At 55.6% G+C, this 15,647-nt stretch overlaps 1 protein-coding gene across 1 annotated transcript; it reads right to left on the bottom strand.

Moving 5' to 3' along the window:
* Positions 1-10,058: 10,058 nt before the first annotated feature.
* NOG (noggin) lies at positions 10,059-12,126 on the bottom strand. The gene has a single exon (XM_002719279.5). The coding sequence runs from the start codon at positions 11,448-11,450 to the stop codon at positions 10,752-10,754; it is 699 nt and encodes a 232-aa protein (XP_002719325.1). The 5' UTR covers positions 11,451-12,126; the 3' UTR covers positions 10,059-10,751.
* Between the last annotated feature and the right edge of the window lie 3,521 nt (positions 12,127-15,647).

The raw sequence follows: 15,647 nt of genomic DNA, 5'->3' as shown, positions 1-15,647 counted from the left end.
GCCTACAATTACTTTATTATTAAAAAAAATTTGAGAAGGTGAGAGAGATGGCAAGGGGTGGGGAAGATTCTTTCCCCACAGGCCAACAGCAGCCAAACTGGGCCAGAGCCTGAGCCAGCAGCCAAGAGCACAATCCAAGTCTCCCACATGGATGACAGGGACCCAATTGCTTGAGCCATCACAGCTGCATTAGCTGGAGTCAGGAGCTGGAGCTGGGGATGGAACCCAGGACCTCCCACATGGGATGCAGGTATCTTAACCTCTAGGTTAAGATCATTCCCCAACCTATAATTTAACAACAACAACAAACAAAAGAAGAATAAGAAGAAAAAAGAAAACAACGAGCAGCCATCACTAAACTCAAAGCCTTTTCTCCGCTGAGAAAAAAGATGAATTTATGCAACATTTCTCCCCCAGCCATGGATTTTGCAAGAGGAAACCCTGTGTCAGGAGCTGGCCACTAACTCTGATGGCCAGACATCCAGCTTCCGTTTTGACTTTTATCCTGGGCACTGCACAGGCCCTGGGACTGGGGAGAGGCAAAGAAGCCATCACTGGCTGGGCTCTCCCACTCCACACATATGGAACGTACTGGAGCTACACTACGACATCCTAACACCTTGGTAGGTGGAAACAATTTCAGGAAGATCAGTAGCCTTAACTGGGGGCCACAGCTAATAGCCAGGATTCACAGCCAGGCTATCTTCACTCTCAAGTCCATGGTGATGTATTCTCCACAGTAGCAGGCTCCCCTCCCAACAGAGAGATTTTTGTTCGTGTCTCAGTTTCCTTATCTTTAAAGTGATAAAAATTCTGGTCACCAGCCACTGTGTGTATTTGAAAGAGGTAGTTGATGTGAGAATGGTGTGCAAGGCCTTGCGTTGTGCCATAATAGGCTAAGCTGCCTGCCACCTGCAATGCTGTATCCCATATGGGTGCTCATTCAAGTCCCGTCTGCTCCACTTTCTTTTTTTTTTCCTTTTTAAGATTTTATTTATTCGAGAGATAGAGTTATAGACAGTGAGAGGGAGAGACAGAGAGAGAGGTCTTCCATCTGCTGGTTCACTCCCCAGTGGCTGCAATGGCCAGAGCTGGGCCAATCCGAAGCCAGGAGCCAGGAGCTTCTTCCAGGTTTCTGAGGTGGATCAGGGGCCCAAGGACTTGGGCCATCTTCTACTGCTTTCCAAGGCCACAACAGAGAGCTGGATTGGAAGAAGAGCAGCAGGGACTAAAATCAATGCCCATATGGGATGCTGGCACTGCAGGGGATGATTAACCCACTGTGCCATAGTGTCAGCTCCCCCATCTACTCTACTTCTGATCAGGTTCCCTGCTAATAAGACTGGGAAAGCAGTAGAAGATGGCCCAAGTGCTTGGGCCCCTGCACCTACGCAGGAGACCTGGGTGAATCTCCTGGCTCATGGCTTTGGCCTGGCCCAGACCTGGCAGTTGGGGCTGTTTGGAGAGTGAATCAGCAGATGGAAGATCTCTCTCTCTCTCTCTCTCTCTCTCTCTCTCTCTCTCTCTCTCCCCTCCCTAACTGCCTTTCAGGTAAATAAAATAAATCTTTTTTTGAAAAATGGAGGGAGGGACCAGCTACTGGAAGAGACAGAGAACGCAAATAACTAAAACAGCAGCACAGTTACCCACTGCAGAGTGATGAATTGGTCAATGATAGACCATGTATCTGCTAGGGGGCCTGCCCACAAGACTGCAGTGGAGCGCAAAGGGTCCCATCACCTGCTACATTGTAGCCATCATAGCATTGTCGTATTGTGCAATGCATCACTCAGGCACAAGCATTTGTGGTCATGCTGGGGTAGGCCAATCTGTGCTGCCAGTTACATGAAGGATAGCATATAAAATAACAACAAAGACCTATGTTACTGGTTTACGTGTTCACTAGGTTTTTTTTTTTTTTTTTTTTTGTTACTTTAGAGAGTACTCACATAAAAAAATCCAAGCAGTGTACTGTGTTGGGCTGGCGGCAGCCTCAGGCACCCCATGTTGAGTGCACCTCTGCGTGGACCTGTACCGTGCACTCTGCAAATTTCCCACAGTGGCTAAATTGCCTAACAATGCAGTTCTCGGAATGCGACCCTATTGATACCAGCACACAGCTGTTCCCACCACACGCTATGATATGTCCTACGACCAAGAAAGCCTGGGTCCGAGGGAACCCAAGGATTTGATAGGAAGGATGGGTGGCATTGAGGGGCGCCGGTGCAGAGGATGCAGCATAGACAGAAGGTGCAGCATATGCAAAGGCCCGGAAGCAAGGGGGAGCCTTGTGCGTGAGAGGACCTGCGAGAAAGGCTGTGTGGCTTGAAGGCAGAGCCCAGGGAGGGCGGGCCTCAGCCTCTTTATCCTCAGAGCAATGGGATGCCATTGAGAGGTTTTAAGCAGGGGAGTGACAAGACCACATGTGTGTCTTAAGGTCACTCAGGCTACAGCGTGGAGAATGGATTGGAGCTGGGGTGCGTATGGAATCAGGGAGACTGGTTGGGCTTACAGACTCAGGGCGCACTAACCCCCTCGTCCTCTCCCTGCAGCCCTGCTGGTGCTGCTGCTGCCTGAGTCCTGGCTCCACTGCCAACTAAGCTATTTGATCTCAAGCAAGTCCCCTGGGGGAAGGACTGTTTCCCTGGCTTGGCTGCTTTCTCCCCCATTGGTTGGATAAAGTGAACGCCAGTCAGGGGCCCTTTACCACAGGGGCTGGGGAGAGGCTGCCAAAACCAGCCACTGGAGGGCCTGTAGTGCTGGGCAGGTGTAGATGGCCACTCTCCTCCTTGTTTAGGGCACAGACCCATGTAGCAGTCTGCAAATACAGGATTGGTTTCTAGAACTTGACCCTGAACATAGAGAACTGGGATATCCCAGGACTGAGGGACTGGTACAGCCACCCGTGCCTCCACCATCAACGATGAGCTCTTGAGCATCCGCCCCTCATTTGTCTTCTCTGAGCGTCAGCTTTGCTACCTCTAAAGCCTGTGTGCATTCATTCCTACAGGTAGTGCTTGTGGAATGCTGCCTTGGGTCAGGCCTTGTGCCAGGCTTTGCGGATACAGAACAGATCCAGGGAGGGTGTTGTGGCATGAGCTGCTGCTTGTGATGCTGGTGTCCCATATTGGAGTACCAGCTCGAGTCTGGCTACCTGGGTTCTGCTCCAGCTCCCTGCCAATGCACCTAGGGAGGCAGTGGAAGATGGCTCCCAAGTGCTTGGGTCCCTGCCACCCATGTGGAATTCATGATGGAGCTCCTGGCTTCTGGCCTTGACCTGGCCCAGCCCTGGCTATTGTGGCCATCTGGTGAGTGAACCAGAAGATGGAAGGTCCCTTTCTCCTTTCCTCCTTCCACACCCCACTCTCTCCCTGTCTGCATTCATCTCTGCCCCCCTTCCCTGTCAATCTGCCTTTCAAATCAGTCAACCAATCTTTTTAAAAAAGACTGAGTTCCTCTCCTTGGGAGTTTTGCCAGCTTATTTCACATACAGTGACGTACACAGAAGTGCTTTTCAGACTCCAATTCTTGTTTATACCTCCAACAACTGTGAACAGAGGATTGAACTGGGAATTCGTAAAGTAACTAGAAATGAAACAAGACCATTGATTTTCTAAGATTTATCTAATTATTTGAAAGGCAGAGTTAGGGAGAGAGATCTTCTACTGGTTCACTCTGGAAATGGCCTCAACAGTGGGAGCTGGGCTAGTCTGAAGCCAGCGAGCCTCAAGCTCCCACCTGGGTCTCCCACGTGGGACTTTGAACTGGCGCCCATATAGACGCAGGCATCGCAAGCTGCAGCCTAACCTGCTGCGGCCACCATGCCAGCCCCAGGACCATGAATTTCTTTTTTTTTTTTTTTCTTTTTTTTTGACAGGCAGAGTTAGACAGTGAGAGAGAGAGAGACAGAGAGAAAGGTCTTCCTTCCATTGGTTCACTCCGCAAATGGCCGCTACGGCCGGCGTACTGCACCAATCTGAAGCCAGGAGCCAGGTGCTTCCTCCTGGTCTCCCATGGGGTGCAGGGCCCAAGCACTTGGGCCATCCTCCACTGCACTCCCGGGCCATAGCAGAGAGCTGGCCTGGAAGAGGGGCAACTGGGACAGAATCTGGTGCCCTGTCCAGGACTAGAACCTGGGGTGCCGGCACCGCAGGCGGAGGATTAGCCAAGTGAGCTGCAGCGCCGGCCATGAATTTCAATAAGCCTTAGTTTTTTGCTGTCAAATCAAGAGGTAAAGACAGATTGAATTTAATTATGAATGTAATTCTATTATCTTTTCTGCCAAATCTGGATACCCTTTCCTAATTCTGTAAATGGTTTCCTTCAGGGCTTCCTTTTTTGAGAAGGATCAAAATTTGCTTTTTTCTTTTACTGAACTTCAAAACATCTGTCAGCCTCGCCTTTTCCTTCTCCCTGGTCATCCTGGCCTGCAGCCGTCTCTTAGGTGGCCTTCCAACCTGCGGTTGTGTCGTTCCCCTCTTCTGTGTACACAAATCTAATGCAGAAGACTCTTCCCACTCCATTCCGTGCCCAAGAACCCACTCTGCACCCCGAGGTCCCCCAAATCACTGCACTCACTTTTCTGAGTGTTTACAGAACACTCACCATGCCGAGCACTGTGTGTGTGTGTGTGTGTAGGTGTCTCTGTGTGTGTAGGTGTCTGTGTAGGTGTCTGTGTGTGTAGGTGTCTGTGTGTGTAAGTGTCTGTGTGTGTCTCTGTGTATAAATGTCTGTGTGTGTAGGTGTCTCTGTGTGTGTAGGTGTCTCTGTGTGTAGGTGTCTGTGTAGGTGTCTGTGTGTGTAAGTGTGTGTGTAAGTGTGTGTGTGTCTCTGTGTATAAATGTCTGTGTGTGTGTGTCGGTGTCTGTGTAGGTGTGTGTGTGTCTGTGTGTACATGTCTGTGTGTGTATATAGGTGTCTGTGTATCTGTATCTGTGTGTAGGTGTCTGTGGGTGTGTCTGTGTGTAGGTGTGTGTGTGTAGGTGTCTGTGTATCTGTGTCTGTGTGTATGTAGGTGTCTCTGTGTGTGTGTAGGTGTCTGTGTAGGTGTCTGTGTGTGTGTCTGTGTATCTGTGTCTATGTGTAGGTGTCTATGGGTGTGTCTGTGTGTAGGTGTGTGTGTGTAGGTGTCTGTGTGTGTAGGTGTTTGTGTACAGGGGTGTGTGTGTGTAGTTGGGGATGGAGGAGGGACAGAGCTCTTTCATATGAAATCCCCTCCCATGCAGGGCCTTTGCCTGTCCCCCTGCATGCAGCCAGTCGGCCCCCCAAGTTCTCTCAGGTCCTCTGGCAAATGGCTGCTGTATTTGTTGGAACAGGTACCCGTCAAGCATGGACTCCAATCACTCTCCATACACCCCAGCAAGAGCCGCCTCGACTGTTCTCCCAGCAGCCACCCTTCCCATCTCCAGGCCACACTGGATGCCCACACCGGACTGCAGTAGGAAATGACTGTGTATTTTCATTCTTTGGACCTGGAGAGACCACACAGAGCCTGGCCTCCGTACGGGAGATAAAAGATAGCCGTCAGTTCTTTGCTGCTCCTTTCACTGAGACATGACACCCCGTTTCCTTCCCCTGCATCTGGGCTGAGAGTCACCTAACCAACAGACTGAGCAGAAACAGTGCCATGGAACTCTTGTGGCTCTGTCCCAAGAAACCTTGTGGGTCCCATCCAGTCTCTTGGAGCACTTTATCTCAGAGCCTTGAGCTACCCATCCAAGTTCAACCATCCCGAAACCATCAGGCTGTGAGAGATCCCAAGTCACCAGGAGAAACCACTCCCAGGGGCTCTGCACAACAGCCAGGTGCTAGAAGCCATTTTGGAAGTAGATCCTCCAGCCCTCAGCTGACACCGTGAGTTTTAATAAATGAACTGCCCAGTGGAGCCAGTCCCAAATTCCTGACCCCAGAATCATGAGCAAAGCAGAATGTTCGTTTGGGGGTAGCTTGCATTCCTTTTACAGTCAGGTTCTAATGGGGTCCCTCCCCTATTCAGGAGTTCTCAAGGGCTCCCTATTGCTTGAGAAATACTTTAGTTTCCTTAGTTGGCTCATAATTTGGTCAGGCCATATTGCTTGCTGTCCTCAGCCTGGGTCCACGCTATGCTAATGGTTGAGGTGTTTCCCAAAGGCCTACTTTCCCAACATCATGCCCTTACTTGCATATTCTGTTTTCTCCTTCCAATGCCCTTTCCTCCCGCTTCCTCACTTCAGTGGGTTCACATTCGGCTTGCTCCTAAGAGGCTTCTCTGGCTGCCCAGTGCAGCAGCGAGCCCTCCTCTTGCTGGCCCAAGTTCGTTGGGTGCTTTCACTTCTCTTCCATCATTTACCCTGTTATTCATTTCTTACCTCCTCATGTCGCACTGTAACCTCCTGGTGTGTGTATGATGGGGGAGGGGAGGTGGAGGCTCATTCCAGGGTACACACAGATGTTTTGTGTGGCTTCCCAAGCAGGGGCCACTACAGAGCCTCAGCAGCACACAACGTGGTATGCACTGTCTCCCAAGCCAGATCTTCCAGTTCTTTCAAGAAGGAGCATTTGGAAGAAACACAGGCTTTGGCATCAGCTCTGGTTTGAAACTAATAACTGTGCCACTTACTATATGGCTCTGGGCAAGATGCTTACACTCTCTGAGCTCCAGTTTCTTTATTATTTGGAAATGTAGAGGCCTTAGAATGTGTATAAAGGGTTTAGCACCATGTTGGGCACATCACAAACCATGAATAAACACCTTCTGAAGAGGAACAACAGAATGGTTGATGTGCTTGCCAATGGTCAGCGGCTATTATGTCAACTTTGGGGAGAACTCTCTCCCAGCAGTTACAAAAAAAGAACAAAGGAAAGAGACAGAACAAAGAGAGAACAGTGAAGAGGCACAAAGGCAGGAGACCACCTAGCCCACTCCAACTGCTTCCATCATGAGATCTTCAATAAGCGGCAGTGGAAGTCTGTCTTCTCATTGGTAAATTGAGTGGTGGGTACTGGAATCTAAGCTCCCCTCCAGCTCTGACATTCCAAGAGCATTAAAGAAAAAGGATGAATCACCCCTTCCAAATACCAATACGGGCTGGGCCCTCCCCCTGCTGTCCCCAACCAGCACAGCTAAGAGCTCTTAATACGCAGCCAGCTTCCTCCTGCAGCTGCCACCAAACTTCAACCCCCTTTCCCAGGAGTCTCAGAAGCAAGACTGATAATGGACCCCTGGCCTTCTCCATCTCAACAGGGAACCCGATCCTCTTCCCAGGCTCTGGGGCCAGAAGGCCCTCCATGGAGAGGGCTGGCTTTCCTGGGACACTTGGCCTCAGTTTGCTTCTGTGTGTGTGTGTGTGTGTGTGTGTGTGTGTGTGGAGAGAGAGAGAGAGAGAGAGAGAGAGAGAGAATGAATGAGTGTGTTGAAAGGGTGGGAGGAAGGAATGAAGGCAAGAGTTGCAAATAGAAGGTTGATGAGTGAATTCTTACAATCACTGCGGGAGGCATGGGGTGGTGGAGACCTTGGCATCCCTTCTAGGGTCTGGGAAAGTTGACGTGCCCCTATCTGCACTAGTTGTAACTCTCGATCTTGGGGTGGGGGTGCCGGCTGTCCCCCGTGCCCTGGCAGCTACATATTCACACAGGCTGTCCAAGCTACTGGACACCAGATCAATTGTGTTCCTTTTAGGAGATAGGCTGTAGGCCACCGCAGAGGTCAATTTTTCTTGCCTCTTTGCCCAGCTCGCTCTCCTCCTTTTCGGCGTCGACGCTATTATTAGTATTACCCACATTAGTAATAATGGAACACCGCGCTCGGGGACCGGCACCTCCTTCCTTCTCTTCGGTCTGGGACAACCCAGGTCCTGCTGGGTCCTCTGTGCGCCCCGATGCGGCGTGGGGCCTGCCTTGAGGGGGCTGTCCATGCTGCCGTCTGTCCGTCCACTGCGGGGCACGTCTGCAGCCTGGGTCCTCCCAGCTCGCCCTGGCTCCCGCTCTGAAAGCCGAGACGCTCGCCGGCTGCGAGCGGGTTTTCCAGGCCGGCAGGGGCGGGGAGGAGGGGCGCTGGCGGGCGGGCCCGCGCTGCGAGGAGGGGGCGTCGCGGAGGGAAGACCTCGCATTGTAATCCAATGACATTGCCGACGTGGGGGCGGGGGCGCTGGCCCCGGCGCGCTCTCCGAGTCCTGGCTGCCCGCCCAGCTGGGAATAACTCTCTTCGCATAATTCGCGTGTTTACCAGGCATGAAAATTCTTGCTTTCGGCCCCCCCCCCGCACCCCACCCGAGAGCCCCCTCCTCTTCCCCACTCCTCACCCCCTCCGCCCCTCGCCAGTGGAGCTCTAAAAAAAATATATTGGCCCGGGGCACAGAAAGTTTTGCATAAATTCATAAGTGATGAATGGCCGATTTTAACGTTATTTGGGTATTTGTCAGAACTTCACAGATAGACACGGGGACGGCGGTTCATAAACTTAAAACATCTCAATATCCCCTTTCTTCTGGAAATAAATTACGTTTGTTTGCCCGGCTCGGAGTCTTAAGGTAGCCGACATCAGGAATATTTTAAAAGCCATCATCCATCGAGCATGTCTCCCAGGCGCCAGGAAGATTAAATGAAAGAATCATAAGATGGAGGTCTTTAACTTTTAATCCGTTTACAATGAAGCCTCAGATAGTCGCGGGGGGCAGGGTGCCCTCTCCGGGGCAAATAATGCCGTTATTCCTCGGCTCGCAGTTAATGAATACCCTGACGTCTGTCCCACGGCCGGCGGAGGCAGCGCCGGGGAGGGGGCTCCGGCTCCCGGGCCCGGCTATTGAAACCAGGAGCCACCGAGGCTGCGGCGGGCGGGGCGGCGGGCGCGCGGCTGCGCGGGGGACCCGGCGCAGGTCTGAAAGAATTAGCATAGATTCGCTGGGACGCGGGCCTGGCCGGGCGGGGGCGGGCCGCCGGGCGGGCGGCGCGAGGAGGTGGCAGGGTGGCGGCGCGCGACTCCGCGGTCCAAGATAAATAAAGCGAGCGCGGAGCGGTGTCAGGAAGCGGGCCCACGTGGAGTGGCGCGCGGGGCAGCCCCCGGGGACCGCGGGCGAGGGACGCCCGCGGGAACCCCGGCGCGGGTCCCCCAGAAGCTGGCGGGCTCGAGGGTGGGGCGGGGGTGACGTTTCGCACGTTCCCTCGAGGGGGGCAACGCGCCCTCGACCCGGTTCTAATCCTAGAGCTCTGAGATCCACATTCTGAGCTCTCCCGCCCCGCCCCCCAGTGCAGTGGGCGTCCGGAGCTGGGGAGGGGGGGCGGGGAGGCGTACCCCTTCCTACTAGCAGATCCCACAAGTGGCGAGTCTTACCCAAATCTGAAAACCCTGGACCTCAGGTTCCTGCTTAGGTCCCAGGGGGAGGAGGACGTTGAGTGTCAAATCTCCCCGGTTATTCCTCCCCGCCCCCATAACTCCGGCCCGAGGGCCCCGGAATTCCGGGGGGCTCAGACCTGCAGAATCCCGGAGGCTGTGGATGTTGTGGATTTCAGAAATCCTCTGAGCTCCAACCACTGTAGCTTCCGGGTGTGCAAAGAGTTAACATGGGCTGGATATTGAGGTGTGTGTATGGGGGGGGGCGGCGGGAGGGGTGGCGGGATCTGGGTGGGCGCGCTCTGATCTCCCTCCTCCCCCCCATTCCTCGGGGGTCAAGTTTCAGCGGCACTCCGCCCCCAGGGTAGGTGTGAAAGACACGTGTCCCCATTGTGAAGGGCCTGTCAGGCAGGACAAAGCGGCCGCCCACCCTCCCCCCGCCCCGCGGCCCAGCCTGGGGTCAGCTCCAGGGGGCCGGCTGGGTGTCGAGGTCGCTACGGCCCTGAGCTTTGGTGACATAGGGGAAAAAAGCTGGGAGACAGGGCGGAGGCCACGTGATATTTAAGAGGGGTTTGAGAATAAGGCGCCCCCCCCCATTGAAACACTCAGCCGTCACCTCCGTCGTAACCAGGGGAGGGGATGCACCCCTTCTCCCAACCGGCGCGGTGGGCACCGCGGCAGCTCCCTCCCGCCCCCGCCCGCCCGCACCCCCATCAATCACCAACACAGAGAATCGCAGTGCGGAGCGCAGTCGGTTTTAGTGGTTTTCTTTAATCCTGCTCTGCACTTCTTTCTCATTTACTACACGGGATATTATAAAGAATAAATAGCAGATACTCTTAATTTACAATGATTAGTCATTCCATTTGTTCTCTATATTTACAATAACTGTAAAATAACATTGAACTCTATAGCTTCTCCGAGGTCCAAGGAAAACCAACACACTTTCCGAAGAATGGAAAATAGCTTTTAAAAAGTCCTTCTACAAAAGTTCTCCCCTCTCTTTGTACTTTAAGAAAAAAAAATAACTTTTCCCCCCTGCTTCGCCATGCGAAGGGCACTGGAATATAAATAGCAGGTTAACATTGTCAGCAACAACCAGAATAAGTCTCTTTTCTCTGTTCTTTTTTTTTCCTTTTGCTTAACTTTTTTTTAAAAATACAGTAGAAGCCGGTAACTTTTAACGTATAATACTGACCTTTTAATAAGTAAATTAAAACTGGGACCGTATATACACACATATACATTCCTACACAGTTAAACAGTGCATTACATGAACCAGAAAGCTAGGTCTCTGTAGCCAAAAAAAAAAAAAAAAAAAAAAAAAAAGTTCATTGAAAAACCCCTCACTAGAGGGTGGTGGAACTGGTTGGGGGCGGCGTAGGGGGGCGTCGGCGGGGCTCTCGACCAAGTGTCCCGGTGCGGGGCAGGGGGCCCCCGAGTTCTAGCACGAGCACTTGCACTCGGAGATGATGGGGTACTGGATGGGGATCCAGCCGCAGCGCTGGCCCGCGCGCCGCTGACAGCGCCACCGCAGCACGGTGAGGTGCACCGACTTGGAAGGTTTGCACACCATGCCCTCCGGCACGGAGCACGAGCGCTTGCTGAAGCAGCTGCCCACCTTCACGTAGCGCGGCCAGAAGCGGCTGCCCAGGTCGTTCCAGGCGTACAGCACAGGGCAGAAGGTCTGCGACCACAGCCACATCTGTAACTTCCTCCGCAGCTTCTTGCTGAGCCGCTGCTTCTTGCCCTGGGCCAAGCCCTCGGAGAACTCCAGCCCTTTGATCTCGCTCGGCATGGCCCCCGACGGCCGCTGCCGCAGCAGCTGGTCCAGCTCGGCCAGGTCCTCGGCGCCCCCCGTCGTCCCGCCGCCCGCGCCGGGCCGGTCCTCGGGGGGCGAGGTGGCCATGAAGCCCGGGTCGTAGTGGCCCCCGAGCAGCGAGCGTAGCAGCGTCTCGTTCAGATCCTTCTCCTTGGGGTCAAAGATAGGGTCCGGGTGCTCGATGAGGTCCACCAGGGGCAGGTTGTCGCTGGGAGCCGGGCGGATGTGGAGGTAGTGCTGGCCGCCGGCCGGTGCCGCCCGCAGCCCCAGGACCACCACCAGGGCGTAGAGGGTGACCCCCAGGCTGGGGCAGCGCTCCATGCCTCCGGCGCGCGCCCGGGGCCGCTGCTTCGTCCCGCGTCCCCGGAGGAGAGCACGCCGAGCCCGCGGCGCCGCCGCCGCGCTCCCCCGTCTCTCCGGAGGCGGCTCACCCGAGGCTGGGCAGGCGCAGGGCGGGCAGCATGAGCCGCGGGGAGAGAGAGCTCTTCGCGCAGCGCCGGCTCCCGCCGGGGCGGAGAACAGGCACGCAAGTTGGCCGCAACTCCTCTCCGCGCTCTACTCGGGACGCCGGCCGCGGCGGGGCATCCGAAAGGACTCCAGGGCGGCCGCGGGGCTCGGGGGGCGCCGGCTCCTGGCTGCCTGGCCGGGCCGGCGGCGGCGCAGGGCGCGTGGACGAGCCGCTCTCCCCTCCTCCTCCTCCTCCTCCTCCTCCTGCCGCTGCTCCTGCTGCTCCTGCTCCTGCTCCTGCTGCTCCTGCTGCTCCTCTCGCTCCTCTCGCTGCTCCTCGCCGGGCCGCTGTGCGCAGCGCCGCGGGCCGAGCGGCTCCTGGGGCACTTCCCTCCGCCTGCTCGTGGCTCCGCGGCCGGCTCTGCCCGGCGGACTCCAGCGGCGGCGGCGGCGGCGGCGTCCGCGCACGTTGGCACCGGTTTGTCTGTCTCGCAGGGTCCAAGCCTTTAAATTTCCTGCACTTTCAGCTCCATCACCATGGAAACCACTGACTCTCTCGGCGTTGCCCCCTCCCCCTCCTTCCCCCCAAACAACAACCCCACCCCCCACCCCTCCACCCCCGAGGAGCCGGAGCGGCACAGGCTCGGGGGGTAGCCGCCTGCACTCGCCGCGGAGGCGGCGGCGGCGGCTTCGGCAGCGCCCAGGGCTGTGCCCCGCCGGACCCAGATGCCCCGGGAAGCCGACAGCCCGGCTGCCCGCCGGAGCTCCCAGGCGGCGGCGGCGGCGGCGGCGGCGGCAGCGGCGGCGGCGGTGGCGGCGGCGGCGGCGGCGGCGGCGGCGGCGGTGGCGCTTGGCAGGTCTCCGCGCAATTTTCTCTCTCCCCCACCACCCACCCCCCTTCTCCTCCTCCTGCAAAATGCACCGCCCCCCTCCTTTCTTCTGGAGCAATGCAACTGGGGCTCTAGGCGCCCCGCCAGGGCCAGTCCCGGGGAAAGCTCGCTGAGGCGCTGGAGCCGGCTTGGAGGGTGCAGGGCCGGTTCTTGGGGGTGCTCGCGGTGGAGCTGGGGCAGGGGGCTTGCTCCTTACTAGCTGGGTGCTTTGCACTGGGAAGGGAGCAGCGGAGAGGTGCCGGCAGCTCGATTCTCCGTGCAGTTCGGAGCAAGAAATTTCTCCATGTGCACGGAGCGTTTTCCCCGGGCGCGTCTCGCCTGCTTCTCTCCAGGGCTCGGGCTGGGTCCCCTCCCCCAATACACGCGCGCACAGGGTCCCCCTCCCCGCCCCCTCCCTCCACACTGCGCCCGAGAGTCCGAGAGCCGCAGCGTTGCGCAGCGTGATGTAATTCCCAGGAAGCACTCCTGCCCGTCTGACCCCCGGGCCCACGATGGGGGTTCGCTCCTCACCCTCCTCTTCCTCCTCCTCCTTGGCCGGGTCCTGCACCCTGAGTGGCCCAGCCGCAGGGGCGCGTCCGGCTCGCCGGCGGCTCCCCTCGCCCGCCCGGCTCCGCGCTGCCGCCGCTCGGCTCCCTGGGGGCGGCGCGCCCTCTGCTGGCCCGCTGCAAGCCCTGCAACTGGCGCTGGTGGGCTCCGGGCTGCAGCCCACTCTGCCTGGCTCAGTTTCCCCTGCTGTGCCCGGGTCATTTTGTGCGCGTCTGCGTGTGCTGAAGGGCCCGGCTCTGCTTCTGGCTGTTTTCTCGAAGCTCTCCGGGACCTCAGTGGAAGCAAAAGACCCAGCGGCTCCCTCCCAATCCCTTCAACTTTCCCAAGAACAAGTGCCGCACCTTCTGCCTCCCGCGACCTCCTCCTTGGTGGACTCTGTGCCTTCGTTTCCGCTGTCGTGCCCTAGCTCTCTTCCTCTTCCAGCCTTACCTTCCTGCGATTCTTAAATAAACCTGCGCGCGATGCCCTCTCTTTCAGGAGCTGTTTCTCTCGAGCGATCACTGGGCACTGGCCCGACCCCTCCAGTTAACTTTCCCGGGATGAGGAATTGAATCTAAGCTTCTCTCCCGAACCCAGTTTGCTTTGTGGCGACTGGAGCGTGGAAAAAGCTGGAGAAAAGGAGCTTGGAGTGGATGATCCGCGCGTTCACCAGAAGTCCCTGGAGCGGGAAGCAGGGGGTCCCACAGTGGCAGCCAGTGTCACTCCACCTCCTCTCCCCCAAAGAGCTGACTCTTCCTTTCAACCTGCCCCTCCCCTCCATCCTCATACCCCCAAAAGGAGCTTATCACCTGCCAAGGGAGGAAAGCACTTAGTTGGCCAGTATAGCAATTGGGCGGTGCGGCCAAAGTGTCCCCCTCAACCCTACCTAGCCAGGCCGCCACTAGAATTCCCTTCCCAGGGTCCTGCCCACCACAGGAACTCTTGCTTTGGAGAATCCTGGAGACAGGCGCAGCTTACTGGTTCCTCGAGTTGGGCTGATTCTGATATAACGCCTGATTGGCAACCTGACATACAGTCGTACTGGGCGCTTTCTGATGTGCCGCGTGGGGGCGTGGTCCAGGTGTTGTTTTCTTGTGGAGATGAAATGTTCCTGAACAGTTTTGGCCCAGCTTTGAGTTAACTTAAAAAAAAAAAAAAAAAAAAAAGAATTTTCCAGGGAAGAGTTTTTAATGGCTACCGCGTAGCCCAGCCCTCCTGAGACAGGGCGCTTCCAATCCGTGACATTTTATTGCGCTGTTTTCTGTTCCATCAGCCTCCCTCTTCTCTTCCCAGTACTGATTTTTGTTGTTTGTTTCAAGAACAACGCAGAACCTTTAGTCCTTGATTTAGGCTGGGGAGATCTGACTGAGCCAGGAAAGCCGTAAGGAACTGTGTTGGAGACTGGATGGGTGACCTGTTTGTGGAGGGTGGTTTGGTGAAGACTGAGGGGACGACACAAAGGAGACTCAAGAATGAGAACTTGACTTCCACTTCTGCAGACTGTTTCAGTCCCATGAGGGGTGATACGGCAAGAGAATGAAGGTGGGCCTGGCACTGTGGCCTAGCGGAAAAAGCCGCTGCCTGCAGTGCTGGCATCCCATATGGGCGCCGGTTCAAGTCCTGGCTGTTCCACTTCTGATCCAGCTCTCCGCTATGGCCTGGAAAGCAGTAGAAGATGGCCCAAGTCCTTGGGCCCCTGCACCTGTGTGGGAAACCTAGAAGAAGCTCCTGGCTCCTGGCTCCTGGCTTCGGATCGGCTCAGCTCTGGCCACTGAAACCATCTGGGGAGTGAACCAGCAGATGGAAGACCTCTCTCTCTCTGCCTCTGCCTCTCTGTAACTCTGCCTTTCAAATAAATAATTAAATAAATCTTTAAAAAAAATAAAATGAAGACAGTGTTAAGGGCACTTGGGAACCTATTTATGCATTCCTGTGATATTGCTGGCCAGTGTTCCCACACCCTTTAAACCTGTGTCTCCTTTTGATAACTGTGACTATTTCATGCTCTTTGAATGTTGTTTGAAATTCTGCAATGCACCATGATGAACAAAAAAGAAGTCAAAGGAATTATATCAGCTCTAGTATTTTCAAACCACACCTAGCCATTTTCACAGTACAGTTCTAATATGCCAGTCTTGGGGAGCATGTGGTCCCCCACTGTGTGTCCCCTGGGGGGTGACCCATGCACTGGGTGCCCAGTGAATCTGGGGATGCTGGTATCAGAGGCTCAGATGGCTAAGAGCAGAACGGGAGAGCTGAGCTGTAGCTGAGTTTGATGAAGGAAAGGAATCTGTGTGCTTATCACAGTCGGGCAGAGGGAGATCTGAGGCTTAGGCTGAGTGTGCACACTGCGTGAGTGGCACAGAGGGGCCAGGCGGGTGGGGGTGCAGGAGGAAAGGTCACGGGCAGGGAAAGGACAGCACCAAGATGATCTTTTTTCTTTTTTTAAAGATTTATTTATTTGAAGGGCAGAAGGAGAGAGAGACAGAGATAGAGACAGACCTTCCATCCACTGACTCATTTCCCAAATGGCTGCAATAGCCGGGTCTGGGCCATGCCCAAGTCAGGAGCCAAGAACTCCATCTGGGTCTCCCACATGCGTGGCAGGGGCCCAGTCATTTGGGTCATCATTGGCCTTCCCAGTTGCATTAGGAGG

The sequence above is a fragment of the Oryctolagus cuniculus genome, chromosome 17 (genome assembly GCF_964237555.1).
Source record: "Oryctolagus cuniculus chromosome 17, mOryCun1.1, whole genome shotgun sequence".
NCBI classification, from domain to species: domain Eukaryota; kingdom Metazoa; phylum Chordata; class Mammalia; order Lagomorpha; family Leporidae; genus Oryctolagus; species Oryctolagus cuniculus.
Note: the sequence above shows the minus strand (reverse complement) of the source record. Positions and strands in the feature narration are given on the sequence as shown.

Coding starts and splice junctions, on each gene's coding strand:
- NOG (XM_002719279.5), bottom strand. CDS start 11,450: ATGGAGCGCTGCCCCAGCCTGGGGGTCACCCTCTACGCCCTGGTGGTG.